Genomic DNA, 24,723 nt, shown 5'->3' on the forward strand with positions numbered 1-24,723 from the left:
TGTCAGTATATATACAGTATATATAGGACATGTAGACTACGGTAGATCTGGTACAGTATATATAGGACATGTAGACTACGGTAGATCTGGTACAGTATATATAGGACATGTAGACTACGGTAGATCTGGTACAGTATATATAGTACATGTAGACTACGGTAGATCTGGTACAGTATATATAGGACATGTAGACTACGGTAGATCTGGTACAGTATATATAGGACATGTAGACTACGGTAGATCTGGTACAGTATATATAGGACATGTAGACTACGGTAGATCTGGTACAGTATATATAGGACATGTAGACTACGGTAGATCTGGTACAGTATATATAGTACATGTAGACTACGGTAGATCTGGTACAGTATATATAGTACATGAATACTTTGTTCATCTTTCTCTGTGTGTGGAGGCTGGTGGTTTGGTGTGGTGAATCTTTCTTGGTACAGTATATATAGTACATAGAGTAGCCAGCCAGTGTTTTCTACAGGTACACAGAGTAGCCAGCCAGGCGACCCCAGCCAGTGTTTTCTACAGGTACACAGAGTAGCCAGGCAGGTGTCCCCAGGCAGTGTTTTCTACAGGTACATAGAGTAGCCAGCCAGGCGACCCCAGGCAGTGTTTTCTACAGGTACATAGAGTAGCCAGCCAGGCGACCCCAGGCAGTGTTTTCTACAGGTACACAGAGTAGCCAGTCAAATAGAATAAGTAGCCAGCCAGGCGACCCCAGGCAGTGTTTTCTACAGGTACACAGAGTAGCCAGCCAAATAGAATAAGTAGCCAGCCAGGCGACCCCAGGCAGTGTTTTCTACAGGTACACAGAGTAGCCAGGCAGGTGTCCCCAGGCAGTGTTTTCTACAGGTACACAGAGTAGCCAGCCAAATAGAATAAGTAGCCAGCCAGGCGCCCCTGGTGTTCACATTTTGTTTGCTGAAGGAGCTCTATGTTGGTGTCCTCTGGTACGTTCTACTGCCTTGATTCAATCTGAAATACACAGACAAAATATAGAATAATTTATCAAGTTTACCAGTCTAGGGCACTGCATCGCAGTGCTAGAGACGTCACTACAGATCCGGGTTCGATCCCGGGCAGTGTTACAGCCGGCCGCTACCGGGAGACCCATGAGGCGCCGCACAATTGGCCCAGCTTTGCCCTTGTCACATTGCACTCTAGCGACTCCTTCTGGCGGCCCGGGCGCAGTGCAGGCTGACTCCGGTAGCTAGCTGTACGGTGTTTCCTATGACAAATTGGTGCGACTGTCTTCCGGGTTAAGCGAGCAGTGTGTCAAGAAGTAGCGCGTCTAGGCGGGGTCGTGTTTCGGAGGAGTGGAAAGGCTTTCCCAGGAACCTTCTTAATTAAATTTTAACCACAAAGTAGCATATGCTTACCTGGCAGAATGACATCATTATTATTTACATCCAGTGGGTATTTGTTTTCAAACTCTCCCATCACATGTAGGCTACAAAAACACAGCTAAACAACAGCCTCTTGCTAGGTGCTAAACAACAACAACAGCCTCTTGCTAGGTGCTAAACAACAGCCTCTTGCTAGGTGCTAAACAACAACAGCCTCTTGCTAGGTGCTAAACAACAGCCTCTTGCTAGGTGCTAAACAACAGCCTCTTGCTAGGTGCTAAACAACAACAACAGCCTCTTGCTAGGTGCTAAACAACAGCCTTTTGCTGGGTGCTAAACAACAACAGCCTCTTGCTGGGTGCTAAACAACAGCCTCTTGCTAGGTGCTAAACAACAACAACAGCCTCTTGCTAGGTGCTAAACAACAGCCTCTTGCTAGATGCTAAACAACAGCCTCTTGCTAGGTGCTAAACAACAACAGCCTCTTGCTAGGTGCTAAACAACAGCCTCTTGCTGGGTGCTAAACAACAACAGCCTCTTGCTGGGTGCTAAACAACAACAGCCTCTTGCTGGGTGCTAAACAACAACAGCCTCTTGCTGGGTGCTAAACAACAGCCTCTTGCTAGGTGCTAAACAACAACAACAGCCTCTTGCTAGGTGCTAAACAACAGCCTCTTGCTAGATGCTAAACAACAGCCTCTTGCTAGGTGCTAAACAACAACAGCCTCTTGCTAGGTGCTAAACAACAGCCTCTTGCTGGGTGCTAAACAACAGCCTCTTGCTAGGTGCTAAACAACGACAGCCTCTTGCTAGGTGCTAAACAACAACAGCCTCTTGCTAGGTGCTAAACAACAACAGCCTCTTGCTATGTGCTAAACAACAACAGTCTCTTGCTAGGTGCTAAACAACAGCCTCTTGCTAGGTGCTAAACAACAGCCTCTTGCTAGGTGCTAAACAACAACAGCCTCTTGCTAGGTGCTAAACAACAGCCTCTTGCTAGGTGCTAAACAACAGCCTCTTGCTAGGTGCTAAACAACAACGGCCTCTTGCTAGATGCTAAACAACAACAGCCTCTTGCTAGGTGCTAAACAACAACAGTCTCTTGCTAGGTGCTAAACAACAGCCGCTTGCTAGGTGCTAAACAACAACAGCCTCTTGCTAGGTGCTAAACAACAAAGGCCTCTTGCTGGGTGCTAAACAACAACGGCCTCTTGCTAGGTGCTAAACAACAGACCCTAAACACAACATGCAACTATTTCAAAGATTTTACTGAGTTGCAGTTCATATAAGGAAATCATTCAATTGAAATCATTTCATTCGGCCCTAATCTATGGATTTCACATGGCTGGGCAGGGGCGCAGCCTGGGAGGGCTGCGCCCACTTGGGGTGCCAGGCACAGCCAATCAGAATGAGTTTTTCCAAACAAAGGGGCTTAATTTCAGACAGAAATAGTCCTCAGTTTGATCAGCTGTCGGCGTGGCTGGTCTCATGATCCCGCAGGTGAAGAAGCAGATGTGGAGGTCCTGGGTTGGCGTGGCTACGCGTTGTCTATGGTTGTGAGGGCGGCTGGACGTACTGCAAAATTCTTTGAAATGACATTGGACGCGGCTTATGGTAGAGAAATGAACATTCACGTTTCTGGCAACAGATCTGGTGGACATTCCTGCAGTCAGCATGCCAATTGCACGCTCCCTCAACTTGAGACATCTGTGGCAAAATTTGAGAGAAATACACTTTTTGTGAGTATGGAACATTTCTGGGATCTTTTATTTCAGCTGATGAAACACAGGACCAACACAATGCATGTTGCGTTTCATATTTTTATTCAGTATATTTTCTATGCGATCTTTCTAAATGTTGACAAAAATTTGCTGGACAAGTTCATGAAAACATTGCTACTGTCTGGCCAAGCCCCGACATCCTAGGAAAGGAAACCTTGGAAATAATTTGCTTTACTTGTCCCGATGTGATACCATGGACACCCAGACAAACTGGGTACCTCTATCTCCCCCTTGTGGTGGTCTGAAGCAATGAAGCCGTGACACTGGGTACTACTAGGTCACGGCTCCACGGCTGGTCTGGAGCCGTGATGCTGGGTACCTCTAACTCCCCCTGGTGGTGGTCTGGTGCCGTGACACTGGGTACCTCTAACTCCCCCTGGTGGTGGTCTGGAGCCGTGACACGGTACCTCTAACTCCCCCTGGTGGTGGTTGTTACGCACGCCTCTATGAAGAGGGAACGCAACACCCTGCTACAACTAAACTCTCCGTGAAGCGAAAAAGGTATGGACTGTAGGTGCGAGTAAGAATGACAACAGACAGAATGTGGTACCGTTTACAAGGACTTTATTCCTTTACACAGTATTATGGGGAAAAGGGGCTGGACGGAACCAAAGCAAAGAAAGTAAATCTCAAAGCCCCCCCCCCCCCCCTATCTTACCTGCCTAACCACTTTTACCTAATTTAGCACCACCTGGTGCCCTAACCAAAATACAGGGGGTGGTCCGCCCAGGTCTTACCTAGTGTGCCTAGACAGTGAATATACTACGGGTATATGTATGCCCGCGGGTCTCTTGCCTAAGCACTCCCAAGGTGCCTTCCCCTTCCCCCCTGGGAACAAATGAAACAGAATATTAAACAATTTCACAAACAAACTAAGAAACAAAGGACATCAACTAAGCTCTACCTGAGCAACAAACTCACAGAACATACCCACCTCTCAGCAATGAACTCCCAGCAAAATCAACCTTTAGCAAAATCTCTCTGCAATGACCTCCAAGCAAATCTCTCTATCACAAACAATCGCTCTGCAATGACCTCTGCAATGACCTCAGCAAATCTCTCTAGCAAAATCTCTCTAGCAAAATCTCTCTAGCAAAATCTCTCTAGCAAAATCTCTCTCAGCAATCCCTACCTTCAAAATCTCTCTCTCCTGAACAGAACACTGGCTTTTATATAGCTTCAGAATGAATGTGTAACTGGAGACAGCTGTGTCTTGACGAGGGGGCGGGGTCAGCTCTCCAATTAGCCCTGGAGTCGACCAATCAGCTGCTTGAGGGATTTCAGGAAGCCATTTCCTGAAATAAAACACATGCAAATACACAAACTACAACACATAAACTGGGGAACGTAACAGTGGTCTGGAGCAATGAAGCCGTGACACTGGGTACCTCTAACTCCCCCTGGTGGTGGTCTGGAGCCGTGAAAATGGGTACCTCTAACTCCCCCTGGTGGTGGTCTGGAGCAATGAAGCCGTGACACTGGGTACCTCTAACTCCCCCTGGTGGTGGTCTGGAGCCGTGAAACTGGGTACCTCTAACTCCCCCTGGTGGTGGTCTGGAGCAATGAAGCCGTGACACTGGGTACCTCTAACTCCCCCTGGTGTTGGTCTGGAGCAATGAAGCCGTGAAACTGGGTACCTCTAACTCCCCCTGGTGGTGGTCTGGAGCCGTGAAACTGGGTACCTCTAACTCCCCCTGGTGGTGGTCTGGAGCAATGAAGCCGTGAAACTGGGTACCTCTAACTCCCCCTGGTGGTGGTCTGGAGCAATGAAGCCGTGACACTGGGTACCTCTAACTCCCCCTGGTGGTGGTCTGGAGCCGTGAAACTGGGTACCTCTAACTCCCCCTGGTGGTGGTCTGGAGCAATGAAGCCGTGACACTGGGTACCTCTAACTCCCCCTGGTGGTGGTCTGGAGCCGTGAAACTGGGTACCTCTAACTCCCCCTGGTGGTGGTCTGGAGCCGTGACACTGGGTACCTCTAACTCCCCCTGGTGGTGGTCTGGAGCCGTGACACTGGGTACCTCTAACTCCCCCTGGTGGTGGTCTGGAGCCGTGAAACTGGGTACCTCTAACTCCCCCTGGTGGTGGTCTGGAGCCGTGACACTGGGTACCTCTAACTCCCCCTGGTGGTGGTATGGAACCGTGATGCTGGGTACCTCTAACTCCCCCTGGTGGTGGTCTGGAGCCGTGATACTGGATACCTCTAAGTCCTGCGGTGTAAACTCACAACTTTTAAAGGAGGAACCACTGTATAACCACGTTGCATTGTAAGCTGTCATTGTAAATAATAATTTGTTTTTAATTTACTAGCCTAGTTAAATAAAAGTTAAACTAGTAAAACTATGTCTTAATGATTTATGAATGGCAAAGCGATATACGATAATTTATTCAGTCAGTTCGACACCTTTGATAAACCTAGTCAACACTTGCTGTTCAGTTGTCAATCAGTGCACCGTAAGTCGCCTTCTTCCGCCTCGACTCTGCGGCTGCGCTGGCTGTGTGAAACGCAAAGAATAAAATGAATGGGCTAGAAAAACAATTAACTAAGTCATGGATTTCCACTCATCGTTACCACTAATGGTGCTTTCAAGACAACCGGGATCTCTGGGGGGGGAAAAACGAGGTCAAATCATGAGGTCAGTGATCTTCAGGTCAGAAAGTCACAGCTCTAGAAAGATGCCAGAGTTTCTGACTTAGAATTCAGAGTTGGATGACAGTTCAAAACTATTTTTCCCAGTCGGAGCTAGTTTTTCTTCCCAGAGTTCCCTGTTGTCTTGAACTCACTGAAGTCAGAGATTCCCAGAGTTCCCTGTTGTCTTGAACTCACTGAAGTCAGAGATTCCCAGAGTTCCCTGTTGTCTTGAACTCACTGAAGTCAGAGATTCCCGAGTTCCCTGTTGTCTTGAACTCACTGAAGTCAGAGATTCCCGAGTTCCCTGTTGCCTTGAACTCACTGAAGTCAAGAGATTCCCGAGTTCCCAGTTGCCTTGAACTCACTGAAGTCAGAGATTCCCAGAGTTCCCTGTTGTCTTGAACTCACTGAAGTCAGAGATTCCCAGAGTTCCCTGTTGTCTTGAACTCACTGAAGTCAGAGATTCCCGAGTTCCCTGTTGTCTTGAACTCACTGAAGTCAGAGATTCCCGAGTTCCCTGTTGCCTTGAACTCACTGAAGTCAAGAGATTCCCGAGTTCCCAGTTGCCTTGAACTCACTGAAGTCAGAGATTCCCGAGTTCCCTGTTGTCTTGAACTCACTGAAGTCAGAGATTCCCAGAGTTCCCAGTTGCCTTGAACTCACTGAAGTCAGAGATTCCCGAGTTCCCTGTTGTCTTGAACTCACTGAAGTCAGAGATTCCCGAGTTCCCTGTTGTCTTGAACTCACTGAAGTCAGAGATTCCCAGAGTTCCCAGTTGCCTTGAACTCACTGAAGTCAGAGATTCCCGAGTTCCCTGTTGTCTTGAACTCACTGAAGTCAGAGATTCCCAGAGTTCCCTGTTGTCTTGAACTCACTGAAGTCAGAGATTCCCAGAGTTCCCTGTTGTCTTGAACTCACTGAAGTCAGAGATTCCCAGAGTTCCCTGTTGTCTTGAACTCACTGAAGTCAGAGATTCCCAGAGTTCCCTGTTGTCTTGAACTCACTGAAGTCAGAGATTCCCAGAGTTCCCTGTTGCCTTGAACTCACTGAAGTCAGAGATTTTCGAGTTCCCAGTTGCCTTGAACTCACTGAAGTCAGAGATTCCCGAGTTCCCAGTTGCCTTGAACTCACTGAAGTCAGAGATTTTCGAGTTCCCAGTTGTCTTGAACGCAGCATTACATTACATGGGACGTGCAAATTCACCAGCATCATGCTCTCTCCCTCCTCTGTGTAAAGAAATCTAACTACAACCAACTACAGCGTACTCAAATTGTTCCCGGGAGGCAGGACAGACAGCAGACTGCTTTTCCTGTCATCGCTCGCTTTGTGAATGACAGGCGCAGAGAAGATGCATATCGTTCATTCTAGCGGGAGAGGAATCGACAGACTAGTGAACTGAAACTTTTAAATTAAAAAGTAGCCTAGTTCATTTAAAGTGGGAAAAAAAGTAGGTGGCTGGAAATGGAAAACTGTGTGTGTGTGTGTGTGTGTGTGTGTGTGTGTGTGTGTGTGTGTGTGCACGCGCGTGCATGTGCTTGCGTGTGTTTGTGGGCTGGTGGTGTACGGGCGTTGATGCTGGTGAATTTGCACGGTATGTTATAACTCTGTGTGTGTGTGTAGGCTGGCGGTACGGGGCGGTGTACGGACGGTGGGGTGTGTTTCCAGGTGAGTGTGTTCAGCCGGTGGCCGCTCCAGACTTTCTGGTTCTCCCTGCTGAGAGGACGGAGCCTCGTGACAGACACGGCCGTGTTGCCGCTTCCGCTGCAATCGCCGTGGCGATGGGCTCTACAGTCGCCGCCCATGAACTGGACCTCAACACAGAGGTACACACAGAGACAGACACAGACACAGACACACACACACACACACACACACACACACACACACACACACACACACACACACACACACACACACAGTACATGCTACATGCAGACATGCGTACATTCACTCTCTAATATTCTGTGTGTGTGTGTGTGTGTGTGTGTGTGTGTGTGTGTGTCTGTGTGCGTGTGTGTGTGCGTGCGTGTGCGTGTGTGTCAGGCTGTGGTAGGGTATGGTGAGGACAGCAGCAGTCTCCATCTAGAGGGACTCCCTCTACAGGCCAGTCAGTACACCATGGAGGAGTTCTCCAGGAAGTACTACAGACGGGCTCAGAGACACAGGGACCAGCTAAAGACCAGGAAGGGGAAGGATACCAGAGAACCAGCTGACATGGTTACATACTCTAAGGTGAGAATCACACAGCAACCTGTTGAGTTACACATCCCCTGTACTGTACTACAGACAACAGATACACATCCCCTGTACTGTACTACAGACAACAGATACACATCCCCTGTACTATACTACAGACAGCAGATACACATCCCCTGTACTATACTACAGACAACAGATACACATCCCCTGTACTGTACTACAGACAACAGATACACATCCCCTGTACTATACTACAGACAACAGATACACATCCCCTGTACTGTACTACAGACAACAGATACACATCCCCTGTAATGTACTACAGACAACAGATACACATCCCCTGTACTATACTACAGACAGCAGATACACATCCCCTGTACTATACTACAGACAACAGATACACATCCCCTGTACTGTACTACAGACAACAGATACACATCCCCTGTACTATACTACAGACAACAGATACACATCCCCTGTACTGTACTACAGACAACAGATACACATCCCCTGTACTATACTACAGACAACAGATACACATCCCCTGTATTGTACTACAGACAGCAGATACAGATACACATCCCCTGTACTGTACTACAGACAACAGATACACATCCCCTGTACTGTGCTACAGACAACATATACACATCCCCTGTACTGTACTACAGACAACAGATACACATCCCCTGTACTGTACTACAGACAACAGATACACATCCCCTGTCCTGTACTACAGACAACAGATACACATCCCCTGTACTATACTACAGACAACAGATACACATCCCCGGTACTGTACTACAGACAACAGATACAGATACACATCCCCTGTACTGTACTACAGACAACAGATACACATCCCCTGTACTATACTACAGACAACAGATACACATCCCCTGTACTGTACTACAGACAACAGATACACATCCCCTGTACTGTACTACAGACAACAGATACACATCCCCTGTACTGTACTACAGACAACAGATACACATCCCCTGTACTGTACTACAGACAACAGATACACATCCCCTGTACAATACTACAGACAACAGATACACATCCCCTGTACTGTACTACAGACAACAGATACACATCCACTGTACTATACTACAGACAACAGATACACATCCCCTGTACTGTACTACAGACTACAGATACACATCCCCTGTACTGTACTACAGACAGCATATACACATCCCCTGTACTGTACTACAGACAACAGATACACATCCCCTGTACTGTACTACAGACAACAGATACACATCCCCTGTACTGTACTACAGACAACAGATACACATCCCCTGTACTGTACTACAGACAACAGATACACATCCCCTGTACTATACTACAGACAACAGTTACACATCCCCTGTACTATACTACAGACAACAGCTACACATCCCCTGTACTGTACTACAGACAACAGATACACATCCCCTGTACTGTACTACAGACAACAGATACACATCCCCTGTACTGTACTACAGACAACAGATACAGATACACATCCCCTGTACTGTACTACAGACAACAGATACACATCCCCTGTACTATACTGTTTTCTGACTGTATATTCTGAGTATGTATTCTGAGTATTCAGACTGGGTGTGTATTCTGAGTATTCAGACTGGGTGTGTATTCTGAGTATTCAGACTTGGTGTGTATTCTGAGTATGTATTCTGAGTATTCAGACTGGGTGTGTATTCTGAGTATTCAGACTGGGTGTGTATTCTGAATATTCAGACTGGGTGTGTATTCTGAATATTCAGACTGGGTGTGTATTCTGAGTATTCAGCCTGGGTGTGTATTCTGAGTATGTATTCTAAGTATTCAGACTGGGTGTGTATTCTGAGTATGTATTCTGAGTATTCAGACTGGGTGTGTATCCTGAGTATTTAGACTGGGTGTGTATTCTGAGTATTCAGACTGGGTGTGTATTCTGAGTATGTATTCTTAGTATTCAGACTGGAGGTGTATTCTGAGTATGTATCCTGAGTATTCAGACTGGGTGTGTATTCTGTGTATTTAGACTGGGTGTGTATTCTGAGTATTCAGACTGGGTGTGTATTCTGAGTATGTATTCTGAGTATTCAGACTGGGTGTGTATTCTGAGTATGTATCCTGAGTATTCAGACTGGATGTGTATTCTGAGTATGTATCCTGAGTATTCAGACTGGGTGTGTATTCTGAGTATGTATCCTGAGTATTCAGACTGGATGTGTATTCTGAGTATGTACCCTGAGTATTCAGACTGGGTGTGTATTCTGAGTATTCAGCCTGGGTGTGTATTCTGAGTATTCAGACTGGGTGTGTATTCTGAGTATGTATTCTGAGTATTCAGACTGGGTGTGTATTCTGAGTATGTATCCTGAGTATTCAGACTGGATGTGTATTCTGAGTATGTATCCTGAGTATTCAGACTGGGTGTGTATTCTGAGTATGTATCCTGAGTATTCAGCCTGGGTGTGTATTCTGAGGATGTATCCTGAGTATTCAGACTGGGTGTGTATCCTGAGTATTCAGACTGGGTGTGTATTCTGTGTGTTTGTTTCCCCAGTCCCCTCTCCAGGAGTCTCTGATAGACTTCACAGACAGCAACATGAACAAGGTGTCAGCTGACATCTCCCTGGGTAAGACAACCCTGTTCCCAAATGGAACCCTATTCCCTACACAGTACACTACTTCTGACCAGAGCTCCAGACGTGGACTATGTAGGGAACTGTGTACCATTTGGGACTTAGCCAATGGCTTCTGATCAAATATACTGAACTAAAATATTAAACGCAACATGAAACCATTTCAATTATTTTATAGAGTTACAGTTCGAATATGGAAATCTGTCAATTTAAATTAATTAATTAGGCCCTAATCTATGGATTTGACATGACTGGGAATACAGACATGCATCTGTTGGTCACAGATTCCTATTAAAAAGGTAGGGAGGGGGGTGTGGATCAGAACCAGTCAGTATCTGGTGTGGATCAGAACCAGTCAGTATCTGGTTTGACCACCGTTTGGCTCATGCAGCACGACACATCTCCTTCACATAGAGTTGATCAGGATGTTGATTGGGGCCTGTGGAATGTTGTCCCACTCCTCTTCATGGGCTGTGTGAAGTTGCTGGAACTGGAACACGCTGTCGTACACGTAGATCCAGAGCATCCCAAACATGCTCAGTGGGTGACATGTCTGGTGAGTATGCAGGCAATGGAAGAACTGGGACATGTTCAGCTTCCAGGAATTGTGTACAGATCCTTGTGACATGGGGCCGTACATTATCATGCTGAAACATGAGGTGATGGCGGCGGATGAATGGAACGACAATGGGCCTCAGGATCTCCTCACGATATCTCTGTGCATTTAAATTGCCATTGAAAAAATGCCATTGAGTTCGTTGTCCGTAGCTTATGTCTGCCCATACCATAACCCCACCACCATGGGGCACTCTGTTCACAACGTTGACATCAGCAAACCGCTCGCCCACACGATGCCCGGTACAGTTGAAACCGGGATTCATCTGTGAAGAGCACACTTCTCCAGCGTACCAGTGGCCATTGAAAGTGAACATTTGCCCACTGAAGTCGGCTCCAACGTCGAACTGCAGTCAGGTGGAGATCCTGGTGAGGGTCGAACTGCAGTCAGGTGGAGATCCTGGTGAGGGTCGAACTGCAGTCAGGTGGAGACCCTGGTGAGGGTCGAACTGCAGTCAGGTGGAGACCCTGGTGAGGGTCGAACTGCAGTCAGGTGGAGACCCTGGTGAGGGTCGAACTGCAGTCAGGTCGAGACCCTGGTGAGGGTCGAACTGCAGTCAGGTCGAGACCCTGGTGAGGGTCGAACTGCAGTCAGGTCGAGACCCTGGTGAGGGTGGAACTGCAGTCAGGTCCAGACCCTGGTGAGGGTCGAACTGCAGTCAGGTCGAGACCCTTGTGAGGGTCGGACTGCAGTCAGGTCGAGACCCTGGTGAGGGACGAACTAGATTCAGGTCGTGACCCTGGTGAGGGTCGGACTGCAGTTAGGTGGAGACCCTGGTGAGGGTCGAACTGCAGTCAGGTGGAGACCCTGGGTAGGGTCGAACTGCAGTCAGGTCCAGATCCTGGTGAGGGTCGAACTGCAGTCAGGTCGAGACCCTGGTGAGGGTCGGACTGCAGTCAGGTCGAGACCCTGGTGAGGGTCGGACTGCAGTCAGGTCCAGACCCTGGTGAGGGTAACGAGCACACAGATGACCTTCCCTGAGATGATTTCTGGACGTTTGTGCAGAAATTCTTGGGTTGTGCAAACCTACAGTTTCATCAGCTGTCCGGGTGGCCGGTCTCAGACGATCCCACAGGTGAAGAAGCCGGATGTGGAGGTCTGGCGTGGTTGTGAGGCCGGTTGAACGTACTGCCAAATGTTTTAAAATGACGTTGCAGGCCGCTTACGGTAGAGACATTTCTCTGACAACAGCCCTGGTGGACATTCCTGCAGTCAGCATGCCAATTGCACGTTCCCTCAAAACTTGAGACATCTGTGACAAAACTGCACATTTTAGAGCACATTTTAGAGTGGCCTTTTATTATGCCCAGCACAAGGTGCACCTGTGTAATGATCATGTTGTTTAATCAGCTTCTTGATATGACATACCTGTCAGGTGGATGGATTATCTTGACAATGGAGAAATGCTCACTAACAGGGATGTAAACGAATTTGTGCAAAACATTTGGGAGAAAGGAGCTTTTTGTGCGTATGGAAGATTTCTGGGATCTTTTGTTTCTCATGAAACATGGGACCAACACTTTACATATTGTGTTTATATTGTTGTTCAGTGTAGTTATTTTATCTCTCCTGAAACATGTAATGTCTTTCTGTCTGCTTGTTTCTGCTCTTTAACCTGTAACCTGTCTCACCTTCTTCTCTCTGCAGCTGTGATGAAGTTCATGGGAGACTACCCTCTGAAGGGACAGACAGAACAGGACCTGGTCTCAACGATCCTAAAGGTACTCACTCACTCACTCACTCACTCACTCACTCACTCACTCACTCACTCACACTCACTCACTCACTCACTCACTCACTCACTTCTACTTCTGAAAAATGTGTGTGTGTGTGTGTGTGTGTGTGTGTGTGTGTGTGTCTGTGTGTGTGTCTGTGTGTGTGTGTGTCTCCAGCTCAGTGGGGAGTATGGTCTGATGAAAGATGAAGCCTACTGCCAGGTGATGAAACAGGTCACAGGAAACACCAGCTCCAAAACGTAAGAACCCTAACATTGACCTCTAACCTCTAACCTTGACCTCTAACCCTGACCTCTAACCTCTAGGGATAGTTGTCAGAGAGGCTGGAGGCTACTCTACATCCTGACTGTTATAGGGTTAGTGTATATCTGACCTCTGACATCTAACCTTTAGAGACAGTTGTCAGAGAGGCTGGAGGCTACTCTACATCCTGACTGTTATAGGGTTAGTGTATATCTGACCTCTAACCTCTAGAGACAGTTGTCAGAGAGGCTAGAGGATACTCTACATTCTGACTGTTATAGGGTTAGTGTATATCTGACCTCTAACCCCTGACCTCTAACCTCTAGAGACAGTTGTCAGAGAGGCTGGAGGCTACTCTACATCCTGACTGTTATAGGGTTAGTGTATATCTGACCTCTGACCTCTGACCTCTAACCTCTAGGGACAGTTGTCAGAGAGGCTAGAGGCTACTCTACATCCTGACTGTTATAGGGTTAGTGTATATCTGACCTCTAATCTCTAGGGACAGTTGTCAGAGAGGCTGGAGGCTACTCTACATTCTGACTGTTATAGGGTTAGTGTATATCTGACCTCTGACCTCTAACCTCTAGGGACAGTTGTCAGAGAGGCTGGAGGCTACTCTACATCCTGACTGCGTTCCATCGCTGTTCTGAGGTCCTGAAGCCCTTCCTTTTAACATTCCTGCTGGACGCCTGCTCTGGTCCTGGAGTCCACTACAAAGGTACCCTAACTATATCTATAACCTGTCTGTCTGTCTGCCTGTCTGTCTGCCTGTCTGTCTCTCTGCCTGCCTGCCTGTCTGACTGCCTGCCTGCCTGCCTGCCTGCTCGCTCTAGTCCTGTAGTCCACTACCAAGGTACCCTAACTATATCTATAACCCTCCCTACCAGTCAGGATGTCTGTTATACCTGTCTGTCTGTCTGCTCTAGTCCTGGAGTCCACTACCAAGGTACCCTAACTATATCTATAACCCTCCCTACCAGTCAGGATGTCTGTTATACCTGTCTGTCTGTCTGCTCTAGTCCTGTAGTCCACTACCAAGGTACCCTAACTATATCTATAACCCTCCCTACCAGTCAGGATGTCTGTTATACCTGTCTGTCTGTCTGCTCTAGTCCTGGAGTCCACTACCAAGGTACCCTAACTATATCTATAACCTGTCTGTCTGTCTGCTCTGGTCCTGGAGTCCACTACCAAGGTACCCTAACTATATCTATAACCCTCCCTACCAGTCAGGATGTCTGTTATACCTGTCTGTCTGTCTGCTCTAGTCCTGTAGTCCACTACCAAGGTACCCTAACTATATCTATAACCCTACCTACCAGTCAGGATGTCTGTTATACCTGTCTGTCTGTCTGCTCTAGTCCTGGAGTCCACTACCAAGGTACCCTAACTATATCTATAACCCTCCCTACCAGTCAGGATGTCTGTTATACCTGTCTGTCTGTCTGCTCTAGTCCTGTAGTCCACTACCAAGGTACCCTAACTATATCTATAACCCTACCTACCAGTCAGGATGTCTGTCTGTCTGTCTGTCTGCTCAGGTATAGCCAAGGCGTGTGATTGGCTGTGGTTGTTGATTGACATGTATAGCCAAGGCGTGTGATTGGCTGTGGTTGTTGATTGACAGGTATAGCCAAGGCGTGTGATTGGCTGTGGTTGTTGATTGACAGGTATAGCCAAGGCGTGTGAGCAGAACCTGAGGAGGACCTTCCAGTACGGAGGAAGAATCGAACACCCCAACAGCATGGAGCTGAAGGCCATGCTGGTACACACGCACGCACGCACGCACGCACGCGCGCGCACACACACACACACACACACACACACAGGGCTCAAAGCTATGCTCGTCAGTCTCAGTATCTCCTCAACCAATCACAGGTCTCCTCTCTGATTGCCTTGCTCTCTGATCTGTCTGTGCCCTGTGATTGGTTGTGCAGGCTGGGCGGAGCTCCAAGAGACAGTTGTTCCTCCTACCAGGCGGCATCGAGAGACACCTCAAAATCAAGACCTGCTCAGTGAGTACACACACACACACACACACACACACACACACACACCAACATCAGTGTCGTAGGATAGGCCTATTTTCAAATTGCGCGCGTGTGTGTGTGTGTGTGTGTGTGTGTGTGTGTGTGTGTGTGTGTGTGTGTGTGTAGGTGTCTCTGGATGCTATAGAGGAGCTATGTAATGACATGGGACTGCACAGACTGGAGGCCATGGATGAGTACGCTGTATTTGTGGTCACACACCGAGGTGAGCCTCACACACACACACACACACACACACAAACACACACACACACACACACACACACACACACACACACACACACACACACAAAGGGTAAAAGCTGAAAGCGGGTCGAGTAACGTGTCTTTCTGCCTGCAGGTCAGAATGTCCGTCCCCTCAATAAGAGGGAGTACATCCTGGACATTACTACGGAGGCGGAGCCAGTGGACAGTAACTACAGCCTGTGGTTCAGGAGGGTCATCTGGACACAGCCGCTTAAATTTGACAACGAGCTCTGTGTCACCATGCATTATAACCAGGTATAATAACCAGCTCTGCCCCATGATGCATTATAACCAGGTATAATAACCAGCTCTGCCCCATGATGCATTATAACCAGGTATAATAACCAGCTCTGCCTCATGATGCATTATAACCAGGTATAATAACCAGCTCTGCCTCATGATGCATTATAACCAGGTATAATAACCAGCTCTGCCTTATGATGCATTATAACCAGGTATAATAACCAGCTCTGCCTCATGATGCATTATAACCAGGTATAATAACCAGCTCTGCCTTATGATGCATTATAACCAGGTATAATAACCAGCTCTGCCTTATGATGCATTATAACCAGGTATAATAACCAGCTCTGCCTCATGATGCATTATAACCAGGTATAATAACCAGCTCTGCCTTATGATGCATTATAACCAGGTATAATAACCAGCTCTGCCTCATGATGCATTATAACCAGGTATAACAACACTACAATGCATTATAACCAGGTATAACAACACTACGATGCATTATAACCAGGTATAACACTGTGATGTATTACAGGCAGGTATAACAACACTATGATGCATTATAACCAGGTATAGCAACACTACGATGCATTATAACCAGGTATCACACTATGATGTATTACAGGCAGGAATAACAACACTATGATGCATTATAACCAGGTATAACAGCACTATGATGCATTATAACCAGGTATAACAACACTACGATGCATTATAACCAGGTATAGCAACACTATGATGCATTATAACTAGGTATAACACTATGATGCGTTACAACCAGGTATAACAACACTACGATGCATTATAACCAGGTATAACAACACTACGATGCATTATAACCAGGTATAACAACACTATGATGCATTATAACCAGGTATAACACTATGATGTGTTACAACCAGGTATCACAGCACTACGATGCATTATAACCAGGTATAACAACACTATGATGCATTACAAGCAGGTATAACAACACTATGATGCATTATGACCAGGTATAACAATATGATGCATGATAACCAGGTATCACAGCACTATGATGCATTATAACCAGGTTTCACAGCACTATGATGCATTATAACCAGATATAACACTATGATGCATTATAACCAGGTATCACAGCACTATGATGCATTATAATCAGGTATAACAACACTACAGGAAGTCCAGGATGTTCTAGGTGTTACCAGACTACCAGACTATCTGAAGGCCTGTGTTCTACGTTCTATGTGTTACCAGACTCTCTGAAGGCCTGTGTTCTAGGTGTTACCAGACGATCTAAAGGCCTGTGTTCTATGTACTAGGTGTTACCAGACTATCTAAAGGCCTGTGTTCTATGTTCTAGGAGTTACCAGACTATCTAAAGGCCTGTGTTCTATGTTCTAGGTGTTACCAGACTATCTGAAGGCCTTGCTGAGTGTGGTTCCTCAGAGTAAAGCCAGTGAGCAGCAGCTGCAGCAGTTGGCCAAGCTGGCAGCATTACAACACCGTGCTAAAGATATCGTCTTCCTGCCCACCATGTAAGAACACGCACGCACGCACACACGCACACACACACACGCACATACACCCACCCACCCACACACACGCACATACACACACGCGCATACACCCACCCACCCACACTCACACACACGCACATACACCCACACACACACACGCACATACACACACGTGCATACACCCACCCACCCACACTCACACCCACACGCACACACGCACACATTTTTGCGCGTGTAAAAATAACTAGATAATACAGATATCTATCATGTGTAAATATAACTAGATAACTAGATAATACAGATATCTATCATGTATAAATATAACTATATAATACAGATATCTATCATGTGTAAATATAACTGGATAACTAGATAATACAGATATCTATCATGTGTAAATATAACTAGATAATACAGATATCTAACATGTGTAAATATAACTAGATAACTAGATAATACAGACATCTATCATGTGTAAATATAACTAGATAATACAGATAACTATCATGTGTAAATATAACTAGATAATACAGATATCTGACATGTGTAAATATAACTATATAATACAGATATCTCACATGTGTAAATATAACTAGATAATACAGATATCTGACATGTGTAAATATAACTAGATAATACAGATATCTCACATGTGTAAATATAACTAGATAATACAGATATCTGACATGTGTAAATATAACTAGATAATACAGATATCTAACATGTGTAAATATAACTAGATAATACAGATATCTATCATGTGTAAATATAACTATATAATACAGATATCTAACATGTGTAAATATAACTAGATAATACAGATATCTATCATGTGTAAATATAACTATATAATACAGATATCTATCATGTGTAAATATAACTAGATAATACAGATTTCTATCATGTGTAAATATAACTAGATAATACAGATATCTAACATGTGTAAATATAACTGGATAACTAGATAATAAAGATATCTAACATGTGTAAATATAACTGGATAACTAGATAATACAGATATCTAACGTGTGTAAATATAACTGGATAACTAGATAATACAGATATCTATCATGTGTAAATATAACTAGATAATACAGATAACTATCACGTGTAAATATAACTAGATAATACAGATATCTGACATGTGTAAATATAACTAGATAATACAGATAACTATATAATACAGATATCTAACATGTGTAAATATAACTAGATAATACAGATATCTAACATGTGTAAATATAACTAGATAATACAGATATCTGACATGTGTAAATATAACTAGATAACTAGATAATAAAGATATCTAACATGTGTAAATATAACTAGATAATACAGATATCTATCATGTGTAAATATAACTATATAATACAGATATCTATCATGTGTAAATATAACTAGATAATACAGATATCTGACATGTGTAAATATAACTAGATAATACAGATATCTAACATGTGTAAATATAACTAGATAATACAGATATCTATCATGTGTAAATATAACTATATAATACAGATATCTATCATGTGTAAATATAACTAGATAATACAGATATCTGACATGTGTAAATATAACTAGATAATACAGATATCTAACATGTGTAAATATAACTGGATAACTAGATAATAAAGATATCTAACATGTGTAAATATAACTGGATAACTAGATAATACAGATATCTAACGTGTGTAAATATAACTGGATAACTAGATAATAAAGATATCTAACATGTGTAAATATAACTATATAATACAGATATCTATCATGTGTAAATATAACTATGTTATACAGATATTTAACGTGTAAATATAACTAGATAATACAGATAACTATATAATACAGATATCTAACATGTGTAAATATAACTAGATAATACAGATATCTATCATGTGTAAATATAACTATATTATACAGATATTTAACGTGTAAATATAACTAGATAATACAGATATCTCCTCTCCTCTCCTCTCCTCTCCTCTCCTCTCCTCTCCTCTCCTCTCCTCTCCTCTCCTCTCCTCTCTGTAGTGGTGAGGTCCAGGAGTATGTCCCCCCCCAGCTCTACATCAGACAGCCTCCTCAGCCCTGGCTCAACATGGTCACTCAGCATATGCAGCAGGTCTCTCCTCTGAGTCCTCACCAGGCCAGGGCTCAGTTCCTCGGTACGGGATGGATTCATTCATTGACAATATATATAGTGGTCATTATGGACCCCTGTCGAACTTCACATAATGTGTGTGTCTCTGTGTGTGTGTCTCTCTGTGTCTCTCTATGTGTGTGTCTCTGTGTGTGTCTCTGTGTGTGTCTCTGTGTGTCTATGTGTGTGTGTCTATGTGTGTGTGTCTATGTGTGTGTGTCTATGTGTGTGTGTCTCTGTGTGTCTCTGTGTGTGTCTCTGTGTGTGTCTCTGTGTGTGTCTCTCTATGTGTGTGTCTCTCTGTGTGTCTCTGTGTGTGTGTCTCTCTGTGTCTCTCTATGTGTGTGTCTCTCTCTGTGTGTCTCTGTGTGTGTGTCTCTGTGTGTGTCTCTCTGTGTGTGTGTCTGTGTTTGTGTGTCTCTGTGTGTGTCTCTCTCTGTGTGTCTCTGTGTGTGTCTCCCTCTGTGTGTCTCTGTGTGTGTGTCTCTGTGTGTGTGTCTCTGTGTGTGTCTCTCTGTGTGTGTGTCTGTGTGTGTGTGTCTCTGTGTGTGTCTCTCTCTCTGTGTCTCTGTGTGTGTCTCTCTCTGTGTGTGTCTCTGTGTGTGTGTCTCTGTGTGTCTCTGTGTGTGTGTCTCTGTGTGTGTCTCTCTCTGTGTGTGTCTGTGTGTGTGTCTCTGTGTGTGTCTCTGTGTGTCTCTGTGTGCCTCTGTGTGTGTCTCTGTGTGTCTCTGTGTGTCTCTGTGTGTGTCTCTGTGTGTGTCTCTGTGTCTCTCTGTGTGTCTCTCTGTGTGTCTCTGTGTGTCTCTCTGTGTGTGTCTCTGTGTGTCTCTGTGTGTCTCTCTGTGTGTGTCTCTGTGTGTCTCTGTGTGTCCAGGTCTGGTCAGTGCGTTCCCCATGTTTGGTTCCTCCTTCTTCTACATCCAGTCCAGCAGCAACATCTCCATCCTGGCTCCCTGTGTGTTGGCTGTCAACCAGAACGGACTGCACTTCCTACACAAGGACTCACATGTACGACTAGAGCCCTGCTTCTGTCTCTGTTTTTAAACACTTCTGCGTTCACGTGTATGCTACCATGACTACAGAGGCATAAATATCATACCCCCTCAAAATGCTAACCTCCCATGTTATTGTAATGGTGAGAGGTTAGCATGTCTTGGGGGTATGATATAAAATGCTAACCTCCCCTGTTATTGTAATGGTGAGAGGTTAGCATGTCTTGGGGGTATGATATAAAATGCTAACCTCCCCTGTTATTGTAATGGTGAGAGGTTAGCATGTCTTGGGGGTATGATATAAAATGCTAACCTCCCCTGTTATTGTAATGGTGAGAGGTTAGCATTTCTTGGAGGTATGATATAAAATGCTAACCTCCTCGTTTATTGTAATGGTGAGAGGTTAGCATGTCTTGGGGTTATGATATAAAATGCTAACCTCCCCTGTTATTGTAATGGTGAGAGGTTAGCATGTCTTGGAGGTATGATATGAAATGCTAACCTCCCCTGTTATTGTAATGGTGAGAGGTTAGCATGTCTTGGAGGTATGCTATAAAATGCTAACCTCCCCTGTGATTGTAATGGGGAGAGGTTAGCATGTCTTGGGGATATGCTACTTCTATGTTTGTAACTTTATCACTCATAATTTTTCACAATTCATTTAGGACTGTCTGTAACTAATCATCTCTCTCCCTATCTCTTTCTCTCTCTATCTTTCCTCTCTATATCTCTCATCTTTCTCTCGGTCTCCCTCCCTCCCTCCCTCCCTCCCTCCCTCCCTCCCTCTCTCTCTCTCTCTCTCTCTCTCTCTCTCTCTCTCTCTCTCTCTCTCTCTCCCTCCCTCCCTCCCTCCCTCCCTCCCTCCCTCCCTCCCTCCCTCCCTCCCTCCCTCCCTCCCTCCCTCCCTCTTTCCCTCCCTTTTTCTCTCTCTCTCTTTCCTCTCTATATCTCTCATCTCTCCCTCCCTCCCTCCCTCCCTCCCTCCCTCCCTCCCTCCCTCCCTCCCTCCCTCCCTCCCTCCCTCCCTCCCTCCCTCAGGACTCTGTCTCCCAGCTTACCACCCAGCCATACACTAACAGTGTGTGTGTGTGTGTTTCTCTCTCAGGACTCTGTCTCCCAGCTTACCACCCAGCCATACAGTAACAGTGTGTGTGTGTGTTTAGGAGGCCACGGCGCGTTACCCTCTGAATGAGATCCAGTCCACCAGAACCCAGAGACCAACAGGAGGCTCCAGCTCCTCCTATCCCTACGTAGACATTCTGCTGGGAGACCTGCTGACACAGCGAATCACACAGCTGCAGCTGGAACAGGTCTGTGTGTCTGTGTTGGAACAATGTTGTGTCTGTGTCTAGGGTCTGGAGCTGTGTTGGAACAATGTTGTGTCTGTGTTGGAACAATGTTGTGTCTGTGTTGGAACAATGTTGTGTCTGTGTTGGAACAATGTTGTGTCTGTGTTGTCTGTGTGTCTGTGTTGGAACAATGTTGTGTCTGTGTCTGTGTTGGAACAATGTTGTGTCTGTGTTGGAACAATGTTGTGTCTGTGTTGGAACAATGTTGTTTCTGTGTCTAGGGTCTGGAGCTGTGTCGGGTCATTGCCATGCACATGGAAAACATGCTGTCTGTCCGGGAGAAGAGACTCACCCTGCCACCGAGTGAGATCACTCTGTTATAACACACTGTCTGTCTGTCTGTCTGTCTGCCAGTCAGTCAGTCAGTCAGTCAGTCAGACAGTCCGGGAGAAGAGACGTTAGAAGATGGTAGATGGTGGTAGATGGTGGTAGATAGTGGTAGATGGTGGTAGTTAGTGGTGGATGGTGGTAGATGGTGGTAGTTAGTGGTAGATGTTGGTAGTTAGTGGTAGATAGTGGTAGTTAGTGGTATATGGTGGTAGTTAGTGGTAGATGGTGGTAGTTGGTGGTAGATGGTGGTAGATAGTGGTAGATGGTGGTAGTTGGTGGTAGATGGTGGTAGATGGTGGTAGTTGGTGGTAGTTGGTGATAGATAGTGGTAGATGGTGGTAGTTGGTGGTAGTTGGTGGTAGATGGTAGTAGTTGGTGATAGATAGTGGTAGATGGTGGTAGTTGGTGGTAGTTGGTGGTAGATGGTGGTAGATGGTGGTAGTTGGTGGTAGAAGGTGGTAGAAGGTGGTAGAAGGTGGTAGATGGTGGTAGATGGTGGTAGATGGTGGTAGAAAGTGGTAGATAGTGGTAGAATGTGGTAGATAGTGGTATATGGTGGTAGATGGTGGTAGAAGGTGGTAGATAGTGGTAGAATGTGGTAGATAGTGGTAGAATGTGGTAGATAGTGGTAGATGGTGGTAGTTAGTGGTAGATGGTGGCAGAAGGTGGTAGATGGTGGTAGTTAGTGGTAGATGGTGGTAGAAGGTGGTAGATTGATCGTTCTGTCTCTACACCACACTGTCTCAAGGGGGAGGAATAACTCTGATCTATCGGTAGTCTAAACTGTGCTACAGATTGACCATATTTTCCTAATTCAATGGAGGTGTTTTCAGTCTGATAGTCTCTCTTCTCTGGCAATAAAGTCCTGCATCAGGCAACAACAACATATTAGCTGGCGGTGGTTCTGGAGTTAAGAGAGAACTTGGTGAAAAACAATCAGGGAATTACACTTGACATGTGGACTGACGATTTTCCAAAAGAAGGCACGGTGGGCTGTTGGTTTCTGTCCCTCTGAAAACCAGAAGTAAATCATTCTAAATAACAAACTGTCTTTATTTACCACATTGTGGAAGAGTGACAGACCCTCTGCATGAAGGGAGTTTCTGACACATGGAGTCCTCCTTTACTGAGGTGAAGAAGAGACGGGAAGGGAGGTTCTGACACACGGAGTCGTCCTTTACTGAGGTGAAGAAGAGACGGGATGAAAGAGAGTCCGACGAGGATTTGTCTTTAATAAAGAAATTTTTGACTGTTTTGTCCAAGTTAATCTTCTCATGTTGTGTTCTATTATCTGTGACACTGAGGTTACAATGAAGAATGTAAACTAAATAAATCTAATTAAATCCTATTCATAATGAATAATCAGTGGCTGTGTTGCAAAGCTTTTCATTTTCTTTCTTATTTATTTTATCTTGTACGAATTTATTTTATATTTTTTAGACGATACAAAACATACACATACAAACGGCAACCACATCACCCCTACCCAGACCCACTTTCTCACACCCCCATCTCCAACGCCCACATCACCCTGCCCAGACCCACCTGCTCACACCCCCATCTCCAACGCCCACATCACCCTGCCCAGATCCACCTGCTCACACCCGCATCTCCAACGCCCACATCACCCTGCCCAGACCCACCTGCTCACACCCCAACACCCACATCACCCTGCCCAGACCCACCTGCTCACACCCCCATCTCCAACGCCCACATCACCCTGCCCAGACCCACCTGCTCACACCCCCATCTCCAACGCCCGCATCACCCTGCCCAGACCCACCTGCTCACACCCCCATCTCCAGCGCCCGCATCACCCTGCCCAGACCCACCTGCTCACACCCCCATCTCCAGCGCCCGCATCACCCTGCCCAGACCCACCTGCTCACACCCCCATCTCCAACGCCCACATCACCCTGCCCAGATCCACCTGCTCACACCCGCATCTCCAACGCCCACATCACCCTGCCCAGACCCACCTGCTCACACCCCAACACCCACATCACCCTGCCCAGACCCACCTGCTCACACCCCCATCTCCAACGCCCACATCACCCTGCCCAGACCCACCTGCTCACACCCCCATCTCCAACGCCCGCATCACCCTGCCCAGACCCACCTGCTCACACCCCCATCTCCAGCGCCCGCATCACCCTGCCCAGACCCACCTGCTCACACCCCCATCTCCAGCGCCCGCATCACCCTGCCCAGACCCACCTGCTCACACCCCCATCTCCAACGCCCACATCACCCTGCCCAGATCCACCTGCTCACACCCCCATCTCCAACGCCCACATCACCCTGCCCAGACCCACCTGCTCACACCCCAACACCCACATCACCCTGCCCAGACCCACCTGCTCACACCCCCATCTCCAACAACCACATCACCCTGCCCAGACCCACCTGCTCACACCCCCATCTCCAACGCCCGCATCACCCTGCCCAGACCCACCTGCTCACACCCCCATCTCCAGCGCCCGCATCACCCTGCCCAGACCCACCTGCTCACACCCCCATCTCCAGCGCCCGCATCTCCCTGCCCAGACCCACCTGCTCACACCCCCATCTCCAGCGCCCGCATCACCCTGCCCAGACCCACCTGCTCACACCCCCATCTCCAACGCCCACATCACCCTGCCCAGACCCACCTGCTCACACCC

At 46.3% G+C, this 24,723-nt stretch overlaps 1 protein-coding gene across 1 annotated transcript in view; it reads left to right on the forward strand.

The window, feature by feature from the left end:
- The window catches only part of LOC139422612 (unconventional myosin-XV-like), a 188,449-nt gene extending 166,205 nt beyond the window's left edge, over positions 1-22,244 (forward strand). Inside the window, exons 49-63 of the mRNA XM_071173758.1 lie at positions 7,392-7,594; positions 7,815-8,003; positions 10,534-10,606; positions 12,876-12,949; positions 13,121-13,203; positions 13,798-13,928; positions 14,881-14,975; positions 15,148-15,225; positions 15,367-15,463; positions 15,599-15,759; positions 17,137-17,270; positions 19,281-19,414; positions 20,264-20,397; positions 21,545-21,691; positions 21,952-22,244. Of these exons, the coding sequence (XP_071029859.1) occupies positions 7,392-7,594; positions 7,815-8,003; positions 10,534-10,606; positions 12,876-12,949; positions 13,121-13,203; positions 13,798-13,928; positions 14,881-14,975; positions 15,148-15,225; positions 15,367-15,463; positions 15,599-15,759; positions 17,137-17,270; positions 19,281-19,414; positions 20,264-20,397; positions 21,545-21,691; positions 21,952-22,053 (1,835 nt within the window). The 3' untranslated portion in view covers positions 22,054-22,244. The remainder of the gene's footprint in view (positions 1-7,391; positions 7,595-7,814; positions 8,004-10,533; positions 10,607-12,875; positions 12,950-13,120; positions 13,204-13,797; positions 13,929-14,880; positions 14,976-15,147; positions 15,226-15,366; positions 15,464-15,598; positions 15,760-17,136; positions 17,271-19,280; positions 19,415-20,263; positions 20,398-21,544; positions 21,692-21,951) is intronic.
- The last annotated feature ends 2,479 nt before the right edge of the window (positions 22,245-24,723 follow it).

The sequence above is a fragment of the Oncorhynchus clarkii genome, chromosome 12 (genome assembly GCF_045791955.1).
Source record: "Oncorhynchus clarkii lewisi isolate Uvic-CL-2024 chromosome 12, UVic_Ocla_1.0, whole genome shotgun sequence".
NCBI lineage: Eukaryota > Metazoa > Chordata > Actinopteri > Salmoniformes > Salmonidae > Oncorhynchus > Oncorhynchus clarkii.